This window comes from Aureobasidium namibiae, assembly GCF_000721765.1.
Source record: "Aureobasidium namibiae CBS 147.97 unplaced genomic scaffold scaffold_6, whole genome shotgun sequence".
Lineage (NCBI taxonomy): Eukaryota > Fungi > Ascomycota > Dothideomycetes > Dothideales > Saccotheciaceae > Aureobasidium > Aureobasidium namibiae.
The window spans coordinates 669607-691977 of NW_013581203.1; the positions used below are offsets into that span (position 1 = coordinate 669607).

Sequence of the window (22371 nt, forward strand, 5' to 3'; positions counted from 1 at the left end):
TGAATTATCAAGACTGCTGCTGTCGGCCAATTACCTGGCTTTCGTCTTCGGTGACACACCGCCTCACAAAAATGTGTGGACCGCGACAGAGCTTCTGAACTTTCCGTGAAAGCGATTGGAGATGCTGCTCATCTCACATGGAAGCTCTTTGAAGCGTCCGTACTCGAGTGGCTTGGGAAACTGTGGGGTCCGATACCTGAATGTCTTGGGTCGAGTTATACGCCATTTCCGACCAATCACAAAGCGCTGACGTCAAGCCACTCCGCAAACAATAGGTAGCTTTCTCCGAGTTCGCTGCAGCTCGTTGCTGAGGTGTATGTGGGGTGTTCGAGGATGAAATACTTGTCGCATTGTGTAAAGTCCTGTAGGATGGAGTCTACTGTACAATTGGAAGAAGCAGGTCTGTGTCGTAGGTAGTCAAAGGATTATCCAGGATTCAGTAAGACCTAGAAGTGGGTTGTAGAAGGAGGAAGAAGGCGAACGAGACGAGCACGACAAGAGCTGGAGTCTTTATGCACAGACAGATGATGCGAGATCTAGTGCCTGTGGCGTGTCCCGCCATGAATTAATAACCCTCGACTCACCCCACTTCGAGCTCGCCTTCTGTTGTCCTTTGCAAGCAACTCTTCTTCCTTCACCTCATCCATACACACACATTCACACTTAACATGTCCGGAAGACCTGAGCCCCTCCGCCTCGGCAGCGTTGCCCCCAACTTCGATGCCGACACCACCAACGGGTAAGTTGCCTGAAGAGTGTCGTGTACTTTTTTGTTGCGCCCCAGGCATTGACACACTTCCAGTCCCATCAACTTCCACGAGTTCATCGGCGACAAGTGGGTGATTCTGTTCTCTCACCCCGAGGACTACACCCCTGTCTGCACCACCGAGCTCGGTGCTTTTGCTAAGCTCGAGCCCGAGTTCACCAAGCGTGGTGTCAAGCTCATTGGTCTGTCGGCCAACACTGTCGACAGCCACGGTGGCTGGATCAAGGACATCAACGAGATCTCCCAGACTAGCCTCAAGTTCCCCATCATTGGCGACAAGGAGCGCCAGGTCGCTCTCGCCTACGACATGCTTGACCACCAGGACGCCACCAACGTCGACGCTAAGGGTATTGCTTTCACCATCCGCTCCGTCTTCATCATCGACCCCAAGAAGACCATCCGCACCATCCTCTCATACCCCGCCTCCACTGGTCGCAACACTGCTGAGGTCCTCCGCATTGTCGACTCTCTCCAGACCGGTGACAAGCACAGAATCACCACTCCTATCAACTGGATTCCCGGTAAGTCTCCACGCTACTGATCTGCGTCTCTTACACTTTCTGATGTCAAAATAGGTGAGGATGTCATTGTTCACCCCGGCTTCAAGACCGAGGACGCCCAGAAGGTCTTCCCCAACATCCGTGTCGTCAAGCCATACCTTCGCTTCACCCCCCTCAGCAAAGAGGAGACGAGTGCCAACGTTTAAGGCGGACCATTGTGTTTAAAAAAAGAGAACAAATGATATCCACTGTTCAGCCAGGTCCATTGAGACGGTTCTGGACAAATTCGAGCCAGGGTCCACGGAGTTAGCCCTGACGGCACGGACCTCACTCTTGTTTGTTAGTCGATCGAGGAAAAGGGCTCCATCCAATACATATGACGATATAAAGAATTTCATGTCTACTACCATAAACAATGTTCTAGAACTCCTCTTTCAGCAATAGATTAGAACTGTGACTTCGCTTTGCTTCGGTCGGCCACAGATATCCTACCCGGGATACGATTTCGTATCCATGTCCGTGTTGATCCTTGGCGTACTTTGAGAAATGTAAAACAGTTGCCTTAGAGATAGAACACCCACAGAGAGAAGAGCAGCGGATCGAGGCATTTCTGGACACAGGTCCTGTTTGCGAGAAGATATAGAGTGGTATCCGTTTGTGAAATCGATCTTGCAAGGAGCAATCAACCCACGCTAGAGTACCGTTTGAGAGCAACGGCTTGTTCCGGGCAAGGGTGGAACCCGTCCAGCGCGCCTTCCTTCCTCCAAACAGTCGAATTGTTGTTCTACAAGCCCTCGTACAGCCGCGTCTGCTTCCGTTGATCGTCTGTTTATATCGTCTGGTGTTTTTGTTGGCGACAAATTCTTGCGCTCTTTTGGTAGGTTTTATCTTTTCCTCTCTCTCTGTTTTCAACAATTGCACCCCTGTTTGGATCGTTCCAGTCGCGCAAACACAAGAAAGAGTTGGCCAATATTCTGTTTCGATATCGATTCTCGTTTGGTATGGTGTTGAGCTCGCGGGAAGGATAAGAAATGCATGGATCTTCAAACAGGCCAGGCCACAGTTGCAGATCAGATGCTCAGAACGATTGGTTTGGCTACGATCTGGGCAGACCAGAAGACAGACTGCTCAAATATGTTGGCCATCTTATCTGCACCTGTCGAGTATGCATGGCACTTTGCGAAGCCTGGGTGGACTGCTTGTCGAAAAATATAAGCCCACGAGTTGCATTATCTTACCTGCGCTGGTCATGAGCACACCCACGCTCGTATGTTGTTTTCTGTAATCACACATCGCTAACATGCCGGCATCAACAGGGGCCAAATCGGGGCTGGGCCTGAGAAGAACTGCTTCCAATATCTTATTCAGGCATAAAGAACATCACCTTCAGCTCGAGAATCCTTGCGACTCGAGTCCATACAGTCCTCTCCATTGTACTGGAAGTCTACTTATACCGGAACCGAATCACCTGGCTTTCCGCGGACGTGCGCCAAGTCCACAAAGGTCGAGACATATACCTATCATCGTAAACACCTCCAGCGAACCGCGAACACCTGGGTTGATTGAGCCCAGTATCTGCTTTTCTAGCTCAACGTCCACCTTTGAATGCTATCGGGAACCTCGCCCTCAATTCAGTTTCGTAGGACCGGTCACACTCGTTGACATCGCTGGAACATCGTCAGGGTTAACGCAGTATCTGGGTGATCACATCTCCTCCGTTACCACATTCGAGTCAAAGTGTGCCGAAGGGCAACGATATGTTGACTTGACCCGGTCTTCTTCCCCAGTCCCTAGTTTATCTGCAAGCTCCTTCCACACGGCAGTAGATTCTGATTTTGAAGACGTGCGGACGTCTGTAGCAACCATGGCACAGCCGCCTGCTTCTGTTCGCACGAACGCGATCGATCACTTGCTCGCCTCTCCCACACCATCCCACCTTACTTCCAGGAAAGGTTCGAGCGCCCAACTCTCAGTCGCAAGCAACCAATCTGGCGTGTCAAAACGAGACGACTATGAATCATCCTCAGAAATGGATGCGATGAGCCATGTTTCAGATCACCCCATTCGCTCAGCTGCCGGCTCACCCATCCCACCTCAGACGCCAAATGCTACCTCGGCTACCGCGAACTTGTCTGGCCTGGTATGCAACGTTCATCGTACTACTGGAAGGGAGCCTCACCCTCTGGTTGGAGCTACAACTACAATACTCGGTGACAAGATGTATGTTTTTGGAGGTCGCAAGATATCAAAGTCTCGTCCCACTTTGACCTCGGATCTCTACGAGCTTGATCTTCCTCGTCGGCATTGGTCGAAGATAGAGACTAAAGGTGATGTCCCGCCCCCAAGGTACTTCCACAGTGTGTGTGCTCTCGGAGACAACAAGCTCGTATGCTACGGAGGCATGTCACCTGAAGGTGGTCCTGCCGCCCAGAGCGAATCTCCTGATGCTCAGGTGAGCGTCATGTCCGACGTGCACATCTACGACATACCATCACATACATGGACAAGAATCAGTACTGGAGAGGCACCACAAGGTCGATATGCCCACTGCGCAGCTATTCTCCCGTCAGGGGCAGTCTTTGCCTCTTCTAACGCACCTTTGTCCGCTATACACCACAACCCTTCTGGGGCTCAACCAAACTCAGGCTCGATCGGTGTGGAACTCGATGGAAGGGGTGGTGCCGAGATGGTCGTCGTTGGTGGTCAGGACAGTGGCAATCACTACATTGAGCAGATCAGTGTGTTTAACTTACGCAGCCTGAAATGGACCTCGACCAAGCCTATTGGCGGCCGGAGTTGTGGTGCATACAGATCTGTTGTCACGCCGTTGGTCAGCATGGAGAGTCACAAGGTTGGTGCAGGTCACGAGGGCGCATCAATCAACGGCGACTATGACGATGATGATGATGATGAAGACGACGACACCGACCTTAGCTCATCCGGTTCTGCTATGCTCATCTACACCAATTATAACTTCCTGGATGTCAAGCTTGAGCTTCAGGTTCGCAACCGCGACGGTACGCTCGTCGACAAACAAATGCAGGGTACAGTGACACCCCCTGGACTCCGCTTCCCTACCGGAGGTGTCATTGGTAATAACTTTGTGGTGGCCGGCACATTCTTGACGTCCTCCAAGCAGGAATTCTCCCTATGGGCTCTGGACCTTCGATCATTGACTTGGGCCCGCATTGACAGTGGAAGCAGCATATTCAGTCAAGGAAGCTGGAACAGAGGTGTCCTGTGGGAGCGAAGAAACTCCTTCATTATCCTTGGAAATCGCAAACGAAACCTTGTGGACGACTACAACAATCGTCGTCTTAACTTTAACAACATGTGTGTTGTTCAGCTCGAAGCATTCGGTTTATACGACAACCCCAGAAAAGTCTGGCCGACTTCCGATTATGTATCAGCCAGTGCCCCTCAATATCAGCCCGGCTCTGAAGGCTCTGCAGGCGGAAGGAGACTATACAGCGGTGCTGAGGAGCTGGGTGAGATGATGCTTCAGTCGCGTGAGCTTTGCGATATGGACTTCCTTGCTATCGATGGCACTCGAATCCCAGTGAACTCAAGACTCATCGGGCGCAGATGGGGCCCTTTCTTCAACCAGCTTGTGCGCGAAAGTGCCGGTCCTACTAATGAGGGCGGCGACACTGCGACCCTCAGGCCAGCTACCATGGCTTCTCGCAACTCCACTATCACCATCACACCTACGCTTACTTCCAATGGATCCACTCTAACCGCAAACAGCGTGACTGGAACCACAATGACATTGGAACCAGCCGATGTCAGGAACCTACCACCAAACTCACGCCCAAGAACGCTGTATCTTCCTCACACAGTGCCAACACTTCAGGCTCTGATTCACTATCTCTGCACTGGCTCGCTTCCGCAACAACCTTCGCATCTTGCAACGCCTCAAATCTTCTGCTCTCTGCTTCAACTTGCTCGTCCCTATGAAATCGACGGTCTAGCTGAAGAGGTTACGGAACGGCTTCATGAAACGCTGGATGGCCGCAATGCTGCGGCTATCTTCAACGCAGCAGCCATGGCGGCTGGTGGTGGTCAAGGTGTTGTGTTCAAAGACATCAACACCAGTGTGCACCCGCCTCGTGTGCAAAGTCTGGGAGGCCTTGATGCCTTGACTCTCAACGGCAGCGGTGGTCGCAATCCTCTGCGAGTGGATACTGACATGGCCAACGGACGTACTACACGCACGACTCTGCGTGGAGAAAGCTTGGCTGAGGAGGATGAAGACATCCCTGACTCGGCCTCGACCGCTGGATCAGCTTACAGCGTCACGAGTAGTCGCCAAGGTGGCCGTGATGATGAGGATATCTGGGACGGCGGTCAAAGCCATGTCATCGGGTTGCAGAAACGCGGATTGCGTGGTCTTATGGAAGGTCGTCGTATACGTGAGAGGGGCCGCAGCGAAGGCACCGGTACAGCCAGCAGTGTTACTGGTAGCAGCAGTATCGCCGGCACTAGTGTAGCCAGCGGTAGTATCAGCGGTCCCTCAGATCCCAAGGGCCTCGGCTTGGGCATCTCGTGATCGTGATTTTCTCAACTTACAGAAATGGAGCTCACCAACCAGGAAAAGGTACTTTGCATGGAAATCTTGGAAACGGAGTCAGGAAATCAAAATAAAGCTGGACATTGTCTGTTTCCTAATATAATATCATGATCAAACTTCCTTGTCATACCTTTTCAATGCTGTCCTACAATTAATGGGTGTAGGTGTTGTAAGCATTTTGGCTGAAAGAAAAATGTCAAGAATAACGAGTCTCCTAACGATCATATGGCAGTGTTCCGATTTATAACTCCCATAACTGTTCCGAGATCAACGAGCCGTCTCTTACAACCCACCTGAACAAAGATTTTCGATGGTCATCGTCGTCGATAGATTGATAAACACCATGAGCAGGGTGGTACAGGCAGCAAAAAGAGATGGTCATAGCGGCGGCAGCCGAGGGGTCCGAGATGATGACGTCGACATAATCATTGTTAGCTCTCTGTTTCTGCTCCCTTCCAAACCACGTTGGCCACGCCACTCACATTCGATATAACTCTGGATCTTACCCTCAAATCCAGTCTTATACACATTCATGCGTTTGCTCCCAACTCTAGTCCGCAGTTTCTACGCCTTCTCAAACGCCACTTTCCGCGTCGCACCCCCACCACTTAGACCAGCTCTCCGACCTACCGCGAAACTGGGCTTCCCTAGCATTCCCTTCATCGGAGCTTTCTTTGGAACCTCTTCATCCTCAAACAACATGACATACCCATTGCAAAAGGGCAAGGAGGAGTGGCAGGCTCAGTTGAGTCCTGGTGAGTGATGCTTTGATTGCAAGTGGCAAGGCGAACAGTCTACTAACCCATGGCACAACAGAGCAGTTCCGCATCCTCCGCGAAAAGGGCACCGAGTCTCCCTACAGCAGCGACTTTGACAAGCACATGCCCTCCGAGGGTGTCTACACCTGTGCTGGCTGTAATACTCCCCTCTACAAGGCCAACCACAAGTTCAAGTCTGGCTGCGGCTGGCCCGCTTTCTTCGATGCCGTGCCCGGCGCTGTGACCAGACACACCGACCGCACTTTCGGCATGGAGCGCACTGAGATTGTTTGCTCCAACTGCGGCGGTCACCTCGGTCATGTTTTCAAGGGCGAGGGATACCCTACTCCCACCGATGAGCGTCACTGCGGTACGTTCTTCTCTCCTCGATTTGCCTGTAAGCTTGTACTGACGACATGATAGTGAACGGAGTCTCGCTCTCCTTCAACAAGAATGACCCCGTGAAGGACTCCAAGGCTTAGAGAAGCCACAACGTAGCCACGAACCTGACGAAAAATGTTGTACATAACACGAAGAGATTTGGGACTCGACATCATAATTGAAACATCTTATTTGGACTTTTGACAGATCTACCTCCATACGTGACGATATGTCGCTCATAAGGCTGTTCACAACGCGACAAGTATCTCCGAGCAGGAGACTACAAGCCACTCGATCACACTTCGAGTTCCATAGAGATGCTGAGATTGTACTGTATCGTGGCTGGAAACACATTCGCAGAAGCCACCGGGACATCAACCCGAGAATTTCTGCTGCTTAAACCCATCCTTTGGCGAAATTTCATGCTTGACAACCGGGAACCAAGCAGTATGATTAACATACCGAAGTCCACTGTCGTCGATTTCCGTTCCAGTAATCACAAAAGAGCATAAACTTGGCCAGAAGTCAGCCTTCATCTCCTTCATCCTCTAGAATAAAGAGGGTCAAAACTTACTCGCCATCCTTGATAGCCACACTAGTACGCTGGCCCGTTCCAACAGGGATGTTGTACAAATACTCGCCTTTGCCAGCGTTCAATCTCAAGTTCATAAACATGGTCTCGATGGGTCGCCAGCCGCTGGGCCAATGCTTCTTGTCGTCTTTTTTTGTAACCATTTCGAGATGGAGGTCCTGATCTTTAGATTAGCCCATGTTCTCCAGGGGGGTTCTTGAGAGGAGGGCGGGACGAACGTAGGTTTTGTCGCTTTCCCAAGCAATTCTCACGTTCTCGCCCAGCGCGATTTGGTTTGAGCGGTCGGTTTCGGGGGCATAGCTGAGGTTGATGGCTGCATTGCCCAGAGTGCAGAAAGCCAGAAGGCTGCTAGTGATTGTGGTGAACTTCATGATGATCATGCAGTCTTGATGGGTTTGGGTAAATGGATATGATGATATGAGAGTGTAAGTATCAGGAAAGTAATTGTTGGCGTGGCTGTCTTTGAACACTGCTAACGGCAAGTTGATGTCTTTAATAGCGACTCCTACGATGGAGTTATTCTGGCCTTCTCCCCAAGCTCTTAATTCTGGTGCCTGGAGCGCCCAGCAACATATGCATTTTATGTGGGTCTTTCTTTGCATATCTGAATCCTTTGACTGAGTAATGGGTTTGAAGCTATCCTCCGCAAGAGCGAACGGAGGTTGCAGTATGGCCATCAGAATGCTCAATAGCATTTTAGACTCAAGGCCTACCGCGGAAATACTTCGAGGTGGCTTTTTTTTCCCGTTTTGAATACTACCTAGTCATTCACTGTGTATTTGCACAACTGAGATCACAGTCGTGACATGAGCAAACGAGAGAACGATGGACCAAGCTCTTGCATGCATGCATGCAACTCGACCCTGCCAAGTGTGCTGCATCTGCACGTCGACGGCTAAATAGCCACGCCTTCCCGCCCCCGCATTCTTTCACATGCGCCGATCTCGAGTAAACAAATGGAAAAGGAAAGGAAAATGTCCCAAAAACCAGAAAGGGGGCATTGAGCAAGGATTCATCCTTGGAGAAGAGCTGGAAGGTTCGGTTCGAAGAAAAGCAGAGAGTGAAACGAGCAACTGAACAGGCTTCTGTAAGCCTTGGGCATGCAGAATACGAATGATGCAAAAATCAAGCAACATCCCGACTCTGCGTTGTCACCTCAACACCTGAGAAGCCTGCATTGCATCCCGCAAATTTACTTTTCGAACCGCCCCCTGCTCCTGAAAATTCTCATGGCATGATTCATTGGATTGGATTCGCAATCAAAGCATTAGAGAGAAGAAAAAAAAACAAGGCAGAATCGTATGTAGCCATCAAGAAGTGTGTGTTTCATGCACTGTAAATCCCCCCAGCCATCCAGCCACGCCCCAGCAATACCAACCACCTTGAAGCTTCACACAAACAAAAGGGATTTGACAACACCGCTTTTTTTAATTCCCGACCGTTGTATTCTGATCCCAACGGTCATCACGAAGAACTGTATCTTGTCAATATTTTGCATTTGGAAAGCGACAGCTTTTGGTGTGATTCAGAAAACCTGATTATTCTTGCACATTCAACCAAGCAACCAAAGACATACCTCCTATCCTATCTCAACAGTTCAGAAAACTCGTCAACCATCAACGCCGTCCACCACACCTTGACACCAAACCTCAAAGAAACAAGAAGCCCTCCATCTACCATACACACACACATACCTACTCGCAACAATGAAACGCAACATCGTCATCGCCGTCATCATAATCGTCCTCTTCATCCTCCTGACCCTCCTCGGTTTCCTCATCTGGTGGATCCAGAATGGCTTCCCTAGACGTGGAGGCGGTGGCAGTTACACCGATGACGAGGAAAGTGCTCACTAGGAGAAAATGAATGACGACAACGAGAAAGCCGGAAGGAGATGAGCTTGGGGGAGTTTTAGAGGTTCGATGACAGAGCAGCCATGGAATTATATCACAGGGAGGGAGACAAATATTGGAGCAAGACATGTGGTCTTGTGAGAAGAGGGCATTGTGCATGAGGAAAGGGCATCGTGATGGCGTTTTGTGGATGGCGATTTTGGGATTTCTTTTTTCTTCTTCTTCTTCTTCGCTTTCAGCCATATACCAATTTGTTTGAGAAGAGCACGACAAACAGCAAGGAGTAAGAACGAACACGAGGATGTTAGGAGGAGATGACATACATCCATGACATATTCGATTGGAAAAATGACATATAATGTAGAATAACGCATAACCCCTTCTCTTGGGAAAAACAAAACACTTCAAAACAACACGCAAAAGAACAAAAGCCTTGGGAATTAGTCAGGCTTGAGTTCAATCCGTGCACGCAAAAACAAACAATCTTTTTCTTCATCACAAAAGCTCGTGAGAATCGGAACATTTCAAGGGGTAAAAAAGTTTCTCCTCCAAGACAATTGATATCTTCGCATCGCAGGAAACAAGCAAGGAGACGACAATCTGGGGGGCGGTGCTAAAAAGAACCACAGCAAAAGCAAAAGTAGCAATGGATCTGACATAGCAAAAGAAACAAGGGAAGAGCGGTGGGTGTGGAGTGGGCATTTTTTTCGAATTTCTCGTTAATGCTGCGTGGAAATGTCAGGAAGAGAAAGAGAAAAACAGCAAAGACAAGGTCTCGTTAACAATGGCATCTCTCTCTGTGCATCAGCAACACATACAATGGCATTTCCTCCTAATTCTGAGAAACAAAACATTGTACTGCCTCTGGCGAAAACAAGAGATTTGGGGGGGATATAAACGTGAGTGGAAACAGAAAAGAAAAAGGTATGAAAGATAACCAAAAGTGGTCCCATTCAGGGAACCCTGTACAGTGAAACTGCCACGAGGGCTTGTGACGGGATCGGTACGAATATGATGGTGCTAAATCGTCGTGTGAGCGTGATCCGGCGTTTCCTAGACCTGACCGGCGACGCGTGCCCCAAAGACGTCGGTATCGGAAGGAAGTGGGCTATCGTGGTACAACTTCGAGTTCTTCGAGTTGGAACGATCGAAGGGAGGAGGAGGACGCTTGCCATTGGCGTTGGTCATGCCACCCATGTGGGTGTCAGTGAAGCTGTGCTGAGGGTGAGAACCCCAGGGTGCGTTGGTCATGGGGGCATCCTCGCCGTCGGCATCGGCATCAGCATCGGCGTCAGCGTCAGCGTCTGCATCAGCATCAGCGTCTTCGTCGTCATCAATCTGGTGGGCACCAATTTGACGAGGAGCGGCCGCATGAGAAGATGCATGTCCGTTCTGGAGAGGCGTATGGGTTGTCCTGGTATCGTAGGGGGAAGTTGCAGGTAGGTGAGCTGTAGCGGGCTGAATACTTCTTGTCGAGGCAGCGGAGGGGCCCGATGGGGTTGAGATGGCAGCCTGCTCGTTTGGCGAGGGTACAAGGGTGACGGCAGCACCACCGAGCTTGCCAGCCTTGACAGCACCTCTCCATCTGCCAATCATACGATCGTAGTCCCAATCGCGAGATTGATCCTTGGTCATCATGTCCGAGACGATAGCAGGATCGAGGGGCAGAGAGACGGGAGGCTGCAGCATGAACTCGCGGGGCAGCTGGAGATTGCTCATGCGGGCAAACTGCTCCTTGAGCTGGGCAATTTCTTGTTGTGCCTTGACCAATTCTTCATCCTTCTCTTTTGAACGCTGATCGGCACGAGCAAAGGCACGCAAGATCTCAATCCCCCAAGTCGAGCTCTTATCTTTGTCCGAGAGAGGCGACCAGTTGTTCCAAGCAGCCTGTAGATGCATTTGTAACCTGCGGACATCTTTTTCGGGGGTAGGAGTAGGCTTTTGTTGGACACGTTGGGTGATTTGGCGTTGTAGAGCATCGAGCTGGGCATCGGAGGGAACGTCAAGGGACCACGACTCGCTGCTGGCGAATGGAGTCATGGAGAAAAGGGTTTGAGGAGCGGGGAGCGCATGCAGACAGAGCGAGGGAAAGTTCATGGAGCAAAAGTCGAAGTTGAAGACGTCTTGGTGTGACACGCGGCGTCTGCGGGGAGAGGGTCAGCATGGAGCGAAAAAAAAGCAGCGAAAAAGCGAAAAGAGTACCTGGCAGCCTCGAGACTGTCGAGCAACTCACGTAGAGCCAACTCGGCAGCCTTTGCATTGTCTTGAGATTCTTGGTCTTTGGCTTGCGAGGAGCGCTGGACGAGGGCAGGGTTCATGTGGTTGGACGACGAGGAATCGGACATGCGTGGCGGTAGGTTGTTGATGACACCAGTGCTCTGCCAGGATGTAGTGTTGAGGCCGAAGCGGGAGTCGCGCAGATTGACGGGGCTGACACCCATGGCGCTCGAGGCACCGCCGGCCGTGTCCTGGGACGAGATGGTCATACGACGACCCCATTGGCCGGTGGGGGTGCCGCGGTCGCTGGCGCCGTCGTCGTCGTGTTGGAGCCTGCTGTTGTTATTTGCACTAGCCCTCAGACTGTTTCTCGGCTGGCGTCTCGTAATGCCGCCTCGCATGACCTTGATCTTTTCGACGTCGTGGATGCCATCAGCCGGCTTGGGATTCTGCCGCCATCGAGGTCAGCGAGAGGATGGGAGCAGACAGATGAGACGAGGATAGATACCTTGGGCTTGATGTAGAGGTCCAGGTGACGGCCGAGGGATGAAGAGGTGAAGGCTTGGTTGCAAAACGGGCAGCTGCGGTCCTTGGGAGCCTTGGTCGACGAGTCCAAACTGTTGTCGAGGCCGTTCTGGCTGCCATTGGTCGAGTGGTCGTGCGATGCAGAGTCGTGCTGAGGTCCATTGGCAGCGCCTGTCACGGTGTTTGCAGCGGAACTCGAGGGCGTGGACATTGTGGCCGGTGTCATGGAAGAGGCCTCTGCCATTGACGGCTTTTTTCTCGTCAATCGAGGCGCGGGTGGAGGCCGTGTTGAAGTCCAGAAGATGTCATTCGACGTCTTTAGATGTCCTCGGGCATTTTGCTTTCTCAGAGCGTCCTCAATGTTTCCATGCCACACGCCAGCGACGTGGAAGGACGAGAGCAAGTTGACTCTTTAGAGTTATAAGCTGTTCGAGGCCAAGCCTTTCGCGAGCCCTCTGTTGCCGACCCCGACTCCAGGCCACCCTGCCTCAGCACGTGTGACTTTCTCAAAAAACCCTCTTGTGCATAAGCCTCCGTTTTGTACTCGAGACTTCTCTTGTCTCCTTGTGTGCTGAAGCCTGTCACATTGTAACTGCAGAAACACACGACACCTCGGAGACCGAAGTGACACATTTGGTAGGAACGACTCGTCAAACAGTATTCACGGCCACACTTCTGTTCGAGTTAAAGCCGTGCATTTCGATAGTGCTATTATATCGCCATCTGGCCGCACGACTCAACACCCTTCCACTTCAGGGACCAAGGAAACAACTTGATCTGGCGACGTGAACAGTCACAAACTCAACCATGAATAGTCTGGTGAACATAGTCTGAAATTGCCAACACCTTCTCCTCCTCCAATCGTCTACACACGATCTGCAGCGAGACATGGGCTCCATCATAAATCTCTGGGTCATCTGTGCAGAATCAGGAAAAGCTCGAATAGCCGTCATGGCAAACTTACACGTTGCTTGCGTCTTCTCATCTACCTCCGACACTGGCTTGAAGTTTGTGTAGGCCTTGTCCACATTCTTGTCGACTTTGGTGACTGGCACAATCGCCGAGCTGTAGTCAAGAACATTGACCCATACCGAGTAGCTGCTGGTCGTGTATTTGTTAGGACGAGCCGCAGCAAAGGGTGCGAGAGGAGAAATGACAGCATCCACTGGGCGACCAGTGCCAGTCAATTCGCTGGTAGAGTTCCAGTATTCCATGTACTCCTTCTCAGCGTCTCTTTTTGCGACCTGGTTGCTCATGATCTCGGTCGCATCGGCTACTGGTGTCCGCTCGAACATAATGTTAGGCTTGTGGTCTTCTCCGCTGAGAGCAAAAGCCTTCGCGGCGTCTTCACCACCATCGTAGTTCCATGCCTTGTAACAAATCTCTTCGAGTTTGACATGACTAGGAGGTTGCCACTCGATGACCTTATGACCTTGAGACTCGAGTTTTTGAACAGTTTCTTCGAGTGCTCTCTTGAGTGGGGGATGAGGAGCACAGTTGCCGTCGTGTTTCAGGACCGCAAAGGTAAGCTTCTTCTCCTGTGCCAGCTTTCTGGTGGCCTCTTCCTGTTCGCCTCTCCAGGCAATGGGGTGTACGCGTGGGTCGTGGTGCCACGGCTCAGTCTGCAGAATGGACTTCACAGCCAACTTGAGACCGGCAGATGATGTTGATAGCGGTCCAACGACGCTCAAGATACTCGGGGCACCATCGAACGAGTTGGCCATACCCTCGTAAGGAAGTCTTCCAGTACTAGGCCTCAGGCCGAAAAGTCCATTGAACGCAGCAGGGATTCTGATACTCCCACCAATATCAGTCCCGAAGCCGAGAACACTGCCTTTGAGCGCGATGAGGGCGCCTTCACCACCAGAGCTACCTCCAGCGCTGAGGTTTCTGTTGGTAGGGTTCCAGCAATAGTCAATGATGTTGTTGGTCGTTTCACCACACATCAAAGTGTGCGGCACGGCTGTCTTCACATACAGAACAGCGCCGAGCTTGCGTAGTTCTTTGACCATCTCAGACTCGTATACTTTCTCCTTACCTGTGCCCTTCTCGCCCTGGAAAGTGCCAATCCACCCAACGTAGCCCATGTGAGTTTCGACACCCTTGACGTGGAATTGATCCTTTAGTGATACTGGCAAACCGTGCAGAGGTCCCATGGGCTTCTTGTGCTTTGCAAAGTATTGGTCGAGTTCCTTAGCAGATTCGATTGCAGCATCGAAGAAGATCTCGTGGAGACAGTTCACCTGACAGCAGTTCAGCACTGCTGGGACTTCATGTGTGTGCCGCTTCCATCTGACTCACCAGTTGATGGGCAATGGCAGAGCGATGGCAGAAAGCCTTTGTGACTTCGACAGCGGTCCATTGTCCACTACTAGTCTTCTCGACAATAGCAGTGGCTTCTGTTTCGGTTATCTCGATCTCCTTAGGATCTAGGTACTGCTGGATGTATTTGCCAGTGACATCTCTCTGCTCTTCTGCGGATGGTGGTGCAGGGACGCGCCATTCCTCAGGTATAAGTGCGAGAACCGAATCACGTTTCTCCGAGGCTATCTGTCTCCAGTCAGGTGCCATGGTTTTTTGATTCTAGAGCGAAGAGGTTGACGAAGCGGAAGTCGAAGAAGGAGGAACGGCTATGTGATCTAGTGCCGCACAAATGGATGTCTTCAGCTTGGCCTACCCGTGACACGATTAATATATTCTGACGATGTACCGATGTCTCCAACATGTCCGGGAGTTGGAGCAAGAGGTGCTATCGAGAGTTTGGGGTAATTATCTTGGCCTATCACTTCCTTGTCGCAATGTCACCTTCCACTTGCGGGTAACATGCATGGGTCTGCGGCTGGAGTAAATGTCAGTAACCGTGCCCACCCTCTGACGTAGTGATTGCGGTACAGACGCGCCCTCCTCGAGCCCTGGTATGTTTCTCGACTGCAAAATATACTGTGCTTCTAAGCAATACCGTAGGTGATAGTCCATAGAGAGCTGCCAGCTCGTCTCTTCTGGGTGTTTTGCTAAATCTGAAAAGTATTGCGCGTTGTGACTGCTGGTTTCAAGGGCCCAATATTTAGCAGCTGCTACTCGAGAGAGCAACATGTCTTCCATCGCTTCTTTTCTTCTTCCTGTCAGTGCCCAAAGGAAAGCGACCCAAGCAAGATGTATGTTGGAGGCGAATTCTCATTCACAAGGGGCAACGTGGCTGCTCGAGTCTGGATACGAGGCTATTGAGACACATCAGGTCGACTACTTCTCTCCGCCCCGTGCTGCTTTTCGAACGTGTAGCTGCAACTTCTCACAATGCTTTCGAGGAGGGAGTGACATCCACAGAAGGAAGCTGCCTCGACAGGCTCCCTGTGGACCAGATCTAGAATCCTCCCATAACTCGCTACTGAGTCGCTGGAAGAAAGATATCAAATGTGAAGACGCTACTTTGTCGCACAGCCACACGTGGCGATACGCAGCCACAAAACTGTGTAGACAATGATTCGCGGATCATCGAAAACCTGGCAACCTGGGAGGAATGTCATAGGTCAATCAATCGGATCGAAATACCCGTGGGCTTGGGAAGCGCATAATCGAACATGTTCCATCAGATGCGCGGTCGGTGCTGACACCTGCGCGTCTGCACCCTATGCAGCGACGGTCCCATAAAGCCACAGCAAGCGCGTCGACTTTTCCACCCGACTGACCATTCACATTGTGCCAGAACTTACAGTTCCTACAGCGGATGCACGAGACGAACAATCCGACAGCCCAAAGCTACCAACAAGCACTTGCGTGACGACTAGCTGCTTGTCCAGCATACCTGCCCAAAACCATCACATAGGCGGAAACTATATCATCCGACAACTCAAGATCGTATTCTTCATTCGACTTCAAAGAATTTCGCTTTGTCAGACGACCGAACACTTTCATCGTATCTTTGTTCTCCGGAGGATCTCATTTATCTTTTGCACACCGCCACATAAAGGAACCAGCCCCCTCATTTTCAAAATCACGACACATGCGCATCATCAAGACCTATAACAGCTAGAGTCACGAATTCACCGCTTTCAAACTTGCTTGCCGGTCAAGCTCATTCATTTGCGGAACAATATTATCTTACGTACAAGAACATCTACAACAAATTCTCATAGAATATGACACTCGGCCAAACAGTGACCGTGGTCAACAAGTCTGGCAAAGTCGTCAGTACGGGCAAACAAGTCGTCAACGTCTTCAAAGAAGCCAAATCAGCCTACAGAGAACGCAAAGCCGAGATCAAAGCTGTTCGGAATGCAGAGCTCGAGCAGAAGCGTGTCCAGAAAACACTGGAGAAATTTACACTAGAGGACGACCGTGCTTCACAAACCTCTCGCCGTTCTCACAAGTCGAGTAGAGACAAGAGGTCACATCGCGAGCGTCCGGTTGTGGACCGTGGTTACTCGGATAGTTTCTATGTCAACGATATACCTTCGACCACTACAAGCCGCCGACAGTCAGGACTCCGCAATGAATTTACTCAGGATGGAGAAAGACAGCACAACGAACTGGTCCGAAGACACACCACCGACCTGGGCCAAGGAGCTCACAGATCGAGAACTTCACGTTCAGCATCAGAGGCAGACATCGACATGGACCTTGCCTATGGCGAATTACCCCCACCACTGCCAGAACGCCCTCAAGCGAACGAAATCGAGTTGCGAGACAAGATGACTAAACTGCAACAACTCCTCGACGAAGCAAATTGCGTCCAGCACTCCGTCATCGCCACCATCGAGAACCTCCAAAAGAACCCAGATGCCTTAGCCGCTGTAGCCTTGACCCTCGGCGAAATCAGCACCATGGCAGCCAAAATGGCACCTGGCGTACTCACATCAATGAAGACAGCCTTCCCAGCCATCATAGCCCTACTCGCATCCCCACAATTCATGATCGCCGCCGGCCTCGGTGTAGGCGTTACAGTCATCGCTTTCGGCGGCTACAAAATCATCAAAAAGATCCAAAAGCACAAAGAAGACGCTGCAGAGTCCAAAGCCAATTCTCAACGCCAGATCGCAGATAACGACTCTGTTTCCGAGTACGACGAACTTTACGAACTCGACAGCGATCTCAGTCACATCGAAGTATGGCGTCGCGGCATTGCTGATGCCGAAGCCCAAAGTTTGGGAACCAGTGTTGATGGCGAATTCCTTACTCCGGATGCTGGTAGACTTCTTGTTGCAGATGGTGTGCTGAGGGAACAAGATCTCAAGTCTATGCGTTCGAGCAAGTCGAAGAAGACGACCAAGTCTAAAAAGAGCAAGAAGGATGCAAAGAGTGACAAGGAGTCTACGGCTGGCAGTTCAAAGGACAAGGAAAAGAAAAAGAAGAAAGAGCCGAGTGGGTTGAGGATGCTGTTCAAGACGCGTGCTTGATTCTCCCAGGTTTACTGGGCTTTTCGGCTCAGATTTTCATTGCATTCATTGTTTTGATTTTTTGGTTTGGCAGCGAAGCGTGCTTGATGGTTTGCTTGGTATATTTCGTAGTGTCGTTCATATCTTGTTCTGTTCTTCTTTGTAGCGTTTCAGCGGCATCTACATTGTTACTTTTCCTCTTTACAATCGCAGAACATAACATTGCTTTCACTTATCTGTCCCTTCATTGTGAAAAGTGGAAGTGACTTGACTTCGACTAGAACGTACAGATCAGTAGCTTTCTCGTCATGATTTATGCAAGTGAGTGGTTGTCAATATGATGCAAGATACCTTTGACATTCGAACCAAGTCTAGTGAGAGCCATCTAGTGGAGGATTCCCGTACGAACAAGGTGACTCACGAGTAGGAAGCAAAGTTGCTCCAGTGGCACATGAGGATATTAGGCAATGGAGACAAAAGATTTGTTTGAAATGTTTTTTGAAATTGATTGAACTCCAAGTACAATTTATCTAGGAGTGATCCCTTGCAATAGCAACAAACTAAACGGATACGCGTACAATCTTTTGCGCGGCGCTGGTATTATGAAGAAACGTGGCAAGAGAAAAAAACACCATCCCAGAAAAGAAGCAAGTCATGCACAAATTTTCGTCAACTCATCGAAGAAGGTGGCGCGATGCCCACCCGGAATACGGAGGGAGCACCTTAGACCTGAGGACCGGCCTTGATGACCTCCTCGGTGGCCTCGCTCGAGTACTTCTTGAAGTTGTCGTTGAAGAGAACACCAAGCTTCTTGACCTCGCCCTGGAAGTCGGCGGTACCGGTCCAGCACTTGGCGGGGTTGAGGACCTCGTCGGGAACGTTGCTGCAGGTCTTGGGGACTTGCAGGTTGAAGGTCTGGTAGGTCTCGTACTCGTTGTTGGCGAGCTCGCCGCTGTGGATGGCGTCGAGGATGGCACGGGTGTACTTGAGGGGGCAACGCTTGCCGCCGGTGGTGGCACCGGCACCGACCCAACCGGTGTTGAGGAGCCAGGCATTGGCCTTGTGCTCCTTGATCTTCTCGGCGAGCATGGTAGCGTAGCGCATGGGGTGCAGGGCCAAGAAGGGCTGGGCGAAACAGGATGAGAAGGTAGCTTGGGGCTCGGTGATACCGTCCTCGGTACCGGCCATCTTGGAAGTGTAACCAGAGATGAAGTGGAACATGGTCTGCTCGGGGGTGAGCTTGGAGATGGGAGGAAGGACACCACGAGCGTCGCAAGTGAGGAGGATGATGTTGGTGGGGTGGCCAGATGAGATGCAAGGAATCTTGGTGTTCTCAATGTACTCGATGGGGTAGGCGCAGCGAGTGTTCTCGGTCAGGGTCGAGTCGTCGTAGTCGACGATTCTGGTGGTGGGGTCGAAGACGACGTTCTCGAGGATGGAGCCGAACTTGATGGCGTTGAAGATGTCGGGCTCCTTCTCGCCAGAGAGACCAATGGTCTTGGCGTAGCAGCCACCCTCGATGTTGAAGACACCCTTGTCGGACCAGCAGTGCTCGTCATCACCGATCAGGGCACGCTTGGGGTCAGCAGACAAGGTGGTCTTGCCAGTACCGGAGAGACCAAAGAAGACGGTGACATCACCGTTCTTGCCCTCGTTGGCAGACGAGTGGAGAGTGAGGACGTTGTGCTTGACGGGCATCTCGTAGAAGAGGACGGTGAAGACACCCTTCTTCATCTCACCGGCGTACTCGGTACCGAGGATGACCATTTCCTTCTCGGCGAAGTTGATGGCGACCGAGGTGGCCGAGGTCATACCAGTGGTGAATCTGTTGGCAGGGAAGGCACCGGCGTTGTAGATGACATAGTCGGGGTGGAAGGTCTTGAGCTCCTCTCTCGAGGGGCGGATGAGCATGTTGCGCATGAACAGAGCGTGGTATGCACGAGCACACACGACTCTGACTCTGATTCTGTAGCGCTCATCCCAGCCGGCGTAACCATCGATAACGTAGATGCGGTTTCTGGTGTTGAGGTAGTCGACGGCGCGTTCTCTGTTGATCTTCCAGACCTGTGTTTCCAAAGGTGGTCAGCAAAGGTGCATCTATTGACTTTCATGTGATGCTGATCGAAGGGGGATCGGCAAAGCCGAAGGCAAGCGTGGGCAGCCGATCGGGATGCCGAAGCATCAATGCGGACTCCCGAGCCGCCGCGCTTGCCCGAGATGCAAAGTGGGGTAGAGGCTGACGTAGTGGCCCGCGCCCCGCAGTCGAGGCTCCGCTATGCGAAAACAATTCGGGCCACCACCCAGCAACCAAATCTTTCTCATCGATGCGATCGGGGAGTGTGCAAGGCAGTACTGACCTCAGGGCTCATTTCCTTGTTGACGGGACCCCACCAGATCTCTTTCTCCGAGCTGGGCTCGCGGACAATACGCTTGTCTGAGGGCGAACGACCAGTCTTTGCTCCCGAGTATGCTGAAAGGGCTCCAGATGATGTGATGGCCGAACCGGTTTCGTAGACGAGGGCATCCTCGTAAAGAGCTGCAACCGAGGGGTTGGCAACCTGCACATGGGTCAGCTAGGGTACAAGGACAAAAAGTCCTCAATCCAACTCACAATAGCGACACGATCGTAGTCAATGTGTGCCTTCTCGTGGAGCTCCTCCTCGATCTCGGTGTGCTCACGCTGGGGCTGGACACCACTAGGGTGAAGGTTGGTCTTGTTGACGCTTGAAACCATCTTGAGTGATGTAGAGTGGAAGTTTCCTTTCTGTTGCTTGGCAATCTGCTGCCTAATGAAGTCTTGTTCGAGGGGAGGAGCAGGAGAGTATGGTCGGACAGGTTCAAAACCAGACGATGAAGACATATTTGTACTCGACCTGAGCTCTCTCTCGGATCAGCTCCTGCGCTACTTTCTCATGGAGCTCGAGCAGTTTCCCCACAACCCTTGGTGCTCCGATGGATCTGCCGAGGCCTTTTGGGCGCTAGATACTGCCTAGGGAGGGCGTAGACTTACGGAAGCGTCCAATGAACCGTTTGTAATTGGATGGAAACGTTTGGCGGAGCAAAACTGCGATAACTGACCGGAATCTCCTGGGCCTCGGCGGGGAAACGCGGACAATTCACGACGAGTGTCTATCAGTTGCGTTGTTTTCTTGTTGCGAGTCAAGAAGAGTTGGCCGTATGAAAAGCGGTCCAAGGGAAGAAGTCGGGTGCGTTATTAAGTAATGGCTACGAAATACTGCGGCCCAGGTTCCCGCATCGTGATGCGTTCTAATTATTGCAACTTGCGGGGTGCAACCTCTCCATGCACAAAAGTCTGTCACATCCACAGCTGCAGAGATGCACAGTTGCCATGAGATTGGAGTCCTGAGCGTGGTGCAGTAGTGTCTCTAGGACTCTCTTTGGATTCTTCGCTCATTCAAACCTAGTTGTGCATCCCCGTGGCTCACAATGCTGCGATACATCCTGAGAGTGAGGGCTAGACCAACCGCAACGCTGTGACAAATTTTGGCCCATTCGGAAGCAGCCCGAGAACAGGTGCATGTACTTTTACAACAAAGAGAAAAAAGAGCACTTTCATGGTACATGTTTCTTGATGCTCACTACCTGATGCTCGACTGGATGAATAGTATGCACCAATCACCCCTCAGGCTCTCACTCGAGGAATGACAATTCTCTCTCGTACTGGTCGAGATGAGAGTACTCCGTAGGTTCGCGATTTCCCCAAATTTCCCCCACGGGGTGGTCTTTGTCCTCCTCGTGATGCCGCACGCGCCCTATTCTCTCTGCTAGATGCCGCTTTTTCTACTGGCCTACCCGTAGCGGAAACTTTTCCTTTTGCAAATAGTCATCACGCGCAAGCCATACGCGATTCAGCGGTTTATTGTTTCCATGGAACTCGGGCTTCTAGCCGTGGCATGCCTCTGGACTCCATACCTGGAGCAGATCGGAATATCGCGGAGCAGGAAGTCGGAGTTCGATCGGGTCTAGCCCTCCGATGGCTGCTCGCCCGGCTTTGTCTTTAACCAGCCTCTCATGCCCATCTCTGACCCTGGACAGTGCCTCCAGTAATCACCATCACGATACCTCCGAGATCATGTCGGTAGTGGTCCCTCAGTCAGACGTACAGCGTGGGACCTAGTCGTTGCCTCTTTGTGTTCAGATGGCTTGGTCTTCCTGACCAGGATCTCGAGACACGCATCCTTATGCTTCACCACTCCCTTGTCGACCTGACCGTCGCCTCCAACTGTCCCTGCTCGAGATTCCCGCTCTCTTTCCTCTTCAATACCTTCGTGGCCTTAGAACTCGTACATTCATTGGATTCGCTTTTGCCAGTGCCCTTCTCTTCGATCACCCATTCGATTTTAAGACTTGATTGAGATGCATCGTCGGCTCCTCTCGAGGCTTGCCGTGGGTTCTCAGGCTCATTGTTGGATGAGCGCTGTCCGATGCTCGGTTCCCGCAATCGATGCTTTGGTCCTGTAAGTATGGTGTCGAGGCGCGAACTTCTTGTCCGAATGAAGCATCTACGTGCAAAGTCTGGCGCAACTTTCGTCGAAACCTAGAGCAAGCATTGTCAACTACGCGAAAGATCCTGAGTTCGGTCGTTTGCAAGGACTAGATGTGTTTCGTTGATTCCTTCTGATATGGAGCGTTCTCCCCAGCCTGCTAGCTGATGCGAAGTGAAGCTCTCGAAACATCTGGTTCGGGTGGAAATGGTCCGCTGGCGAGTGCCTATCGACTCGGCGTGTGAACTGAGCGGAAGAAGGTGAAAATGCTTTGGACATCAACAACTCCAACGGAGACTCAGAAAAAGACGACGGAGAGAAACGGCGAAGTG

General features: G+C 51.4%; 7 protein-coding genes across 7 annotated transcripts; 3 read left to right on the forward strand and 4 right to left on the reverse strand.

Moving 5' to 3' along the window:
* Window positions 1-668: 668 nt before the first annotated feature.
* On the forward strand, window positions 669-5815 carry M436DRAFT_71861 (uncharacterized protein; the record flags this gene model as incomplete). Its single annotated transcript, XM_013573263.1, has 4 exons — window positions 669-739; window positions 803-1287; window positions 1342-1458; window positions 3219-5815. The coding sequence occupies 4 exons, from the start codon at window positions 669-671 to the stop codon at window positions 5813-5815; spliced, it is 3270 nt and encodes a 1089-aa protein (XP_013428717.1).
* Window positions 5816-6536: 721 nt separating this feature from the next.
* On the forward strand, window positions 6537-7076 carry M436DRAFT_71862 (putative methionine-R-sulfoxide reductase SelR; the record flags this gene model as incomplete). The annotated part of the gene is made up of 3 exons (XM_013573264.1): window positions 6537-6591; window positions 6653-6964; window positions 7018-7076. 3 exons carry the CDS (start codon window positions 6537-6539, stop codon window positions 7074-7076), a joined length of 426 nt encoding a protein of 141 aa, XP_013428718.1.
* Window positions 7077-7349: 273 nt separating this feature from the next.
* M436DRAFT_44365 (uncharacterized protein) lies at window positions 7350-7938 on the reverse strand (the record flags this gene model as incomplete). The annotated part of the gene is made up of 3 exons (XM_013573122.1): window positions 7350-7488; window positions 7550-7725; window positions 7786-7938. The coding sequence occupies 3 exons, from the start codon at window positions 7936-7938 to the stop codon at window positions 7350-7352; spliced, it is 468 nt and encodes a 155-aa protein (XP_013428576.1).
* A 2535-nt stretch (window positions 7939-10473) lies between these two features.
* Window positions 10474-12373, reverse strand: M436DRAFT_80865 (uncharacterized protein; the record flags this gene model as incomplete). Its single annotated transcript, XM_013573345.1, has 3 exons — window positions 10474-11563; window positions 11623-12086; window positions 12146-12373. The coding sequence occupies 3 exons, from the start codon at window positions 12371-12373 to the stop codon at window positions 10474-10476; spliced, it is 1782 nt and encodes a 593-aa protein (XP_013428799.1).
* Window positions 12374-12963: 590 nt separating this feature from the next.
* On the reverse strand, window positions 12964-14733 carry M436DRAFT_80866 (amidase; the record flags this gene model as incomplete). Its single annotated transcript, XM_013573346.1, has 3 exons — window positions 12964-13079; window positions 13127-14405; window positions 14464-14733. 3 exons carry the CDS (start codon window positions 14731-14733, stop codon window positions 12964-12966), a joined length of 1665 nt encoding a protein of 554 aa, XP_013428800.1.
* A 1565-nt stretch (window positions 14734-16298) lies between these two features.
* On the forward strand, window positions 16299-17555 carry M436DRAFT_62829 (uncharacterized protein; the record flags this gene model as incomplete). The annotated part of the gene is made up of 1 exon (XM_013573199.1): window positions 16299-17555. The coding sequence occupies one exon, from the start codon at window positions 16299-16301 to the stop codon at window positions 17553-17555; it is 1257 nt and encodes a 418-aa protein (XP_013428653.1).
* A 702-nt stretch (window positions 17556-18257) lies between these two features.
* Window positions 18258-20394, reverse strand: M436DRAFT_62830 (uncharacterized protein; the record flags this gene model as incomplete). Its single annotated transcript, XM_013573200.1, has 3 exons — window positions 18258-19598; window positions 19892-20092; window positions 20146-20394. 3 exons carry the CDS (start codon window positions 20392-20394, stop codon window positions 18258-18260), a joined length of 1791 nt encoding a protein of 596 aa, XP_013428654.1.
* Between the last annotated feature and the right edge of the window lie 1977 nt (window positions 20395-22371).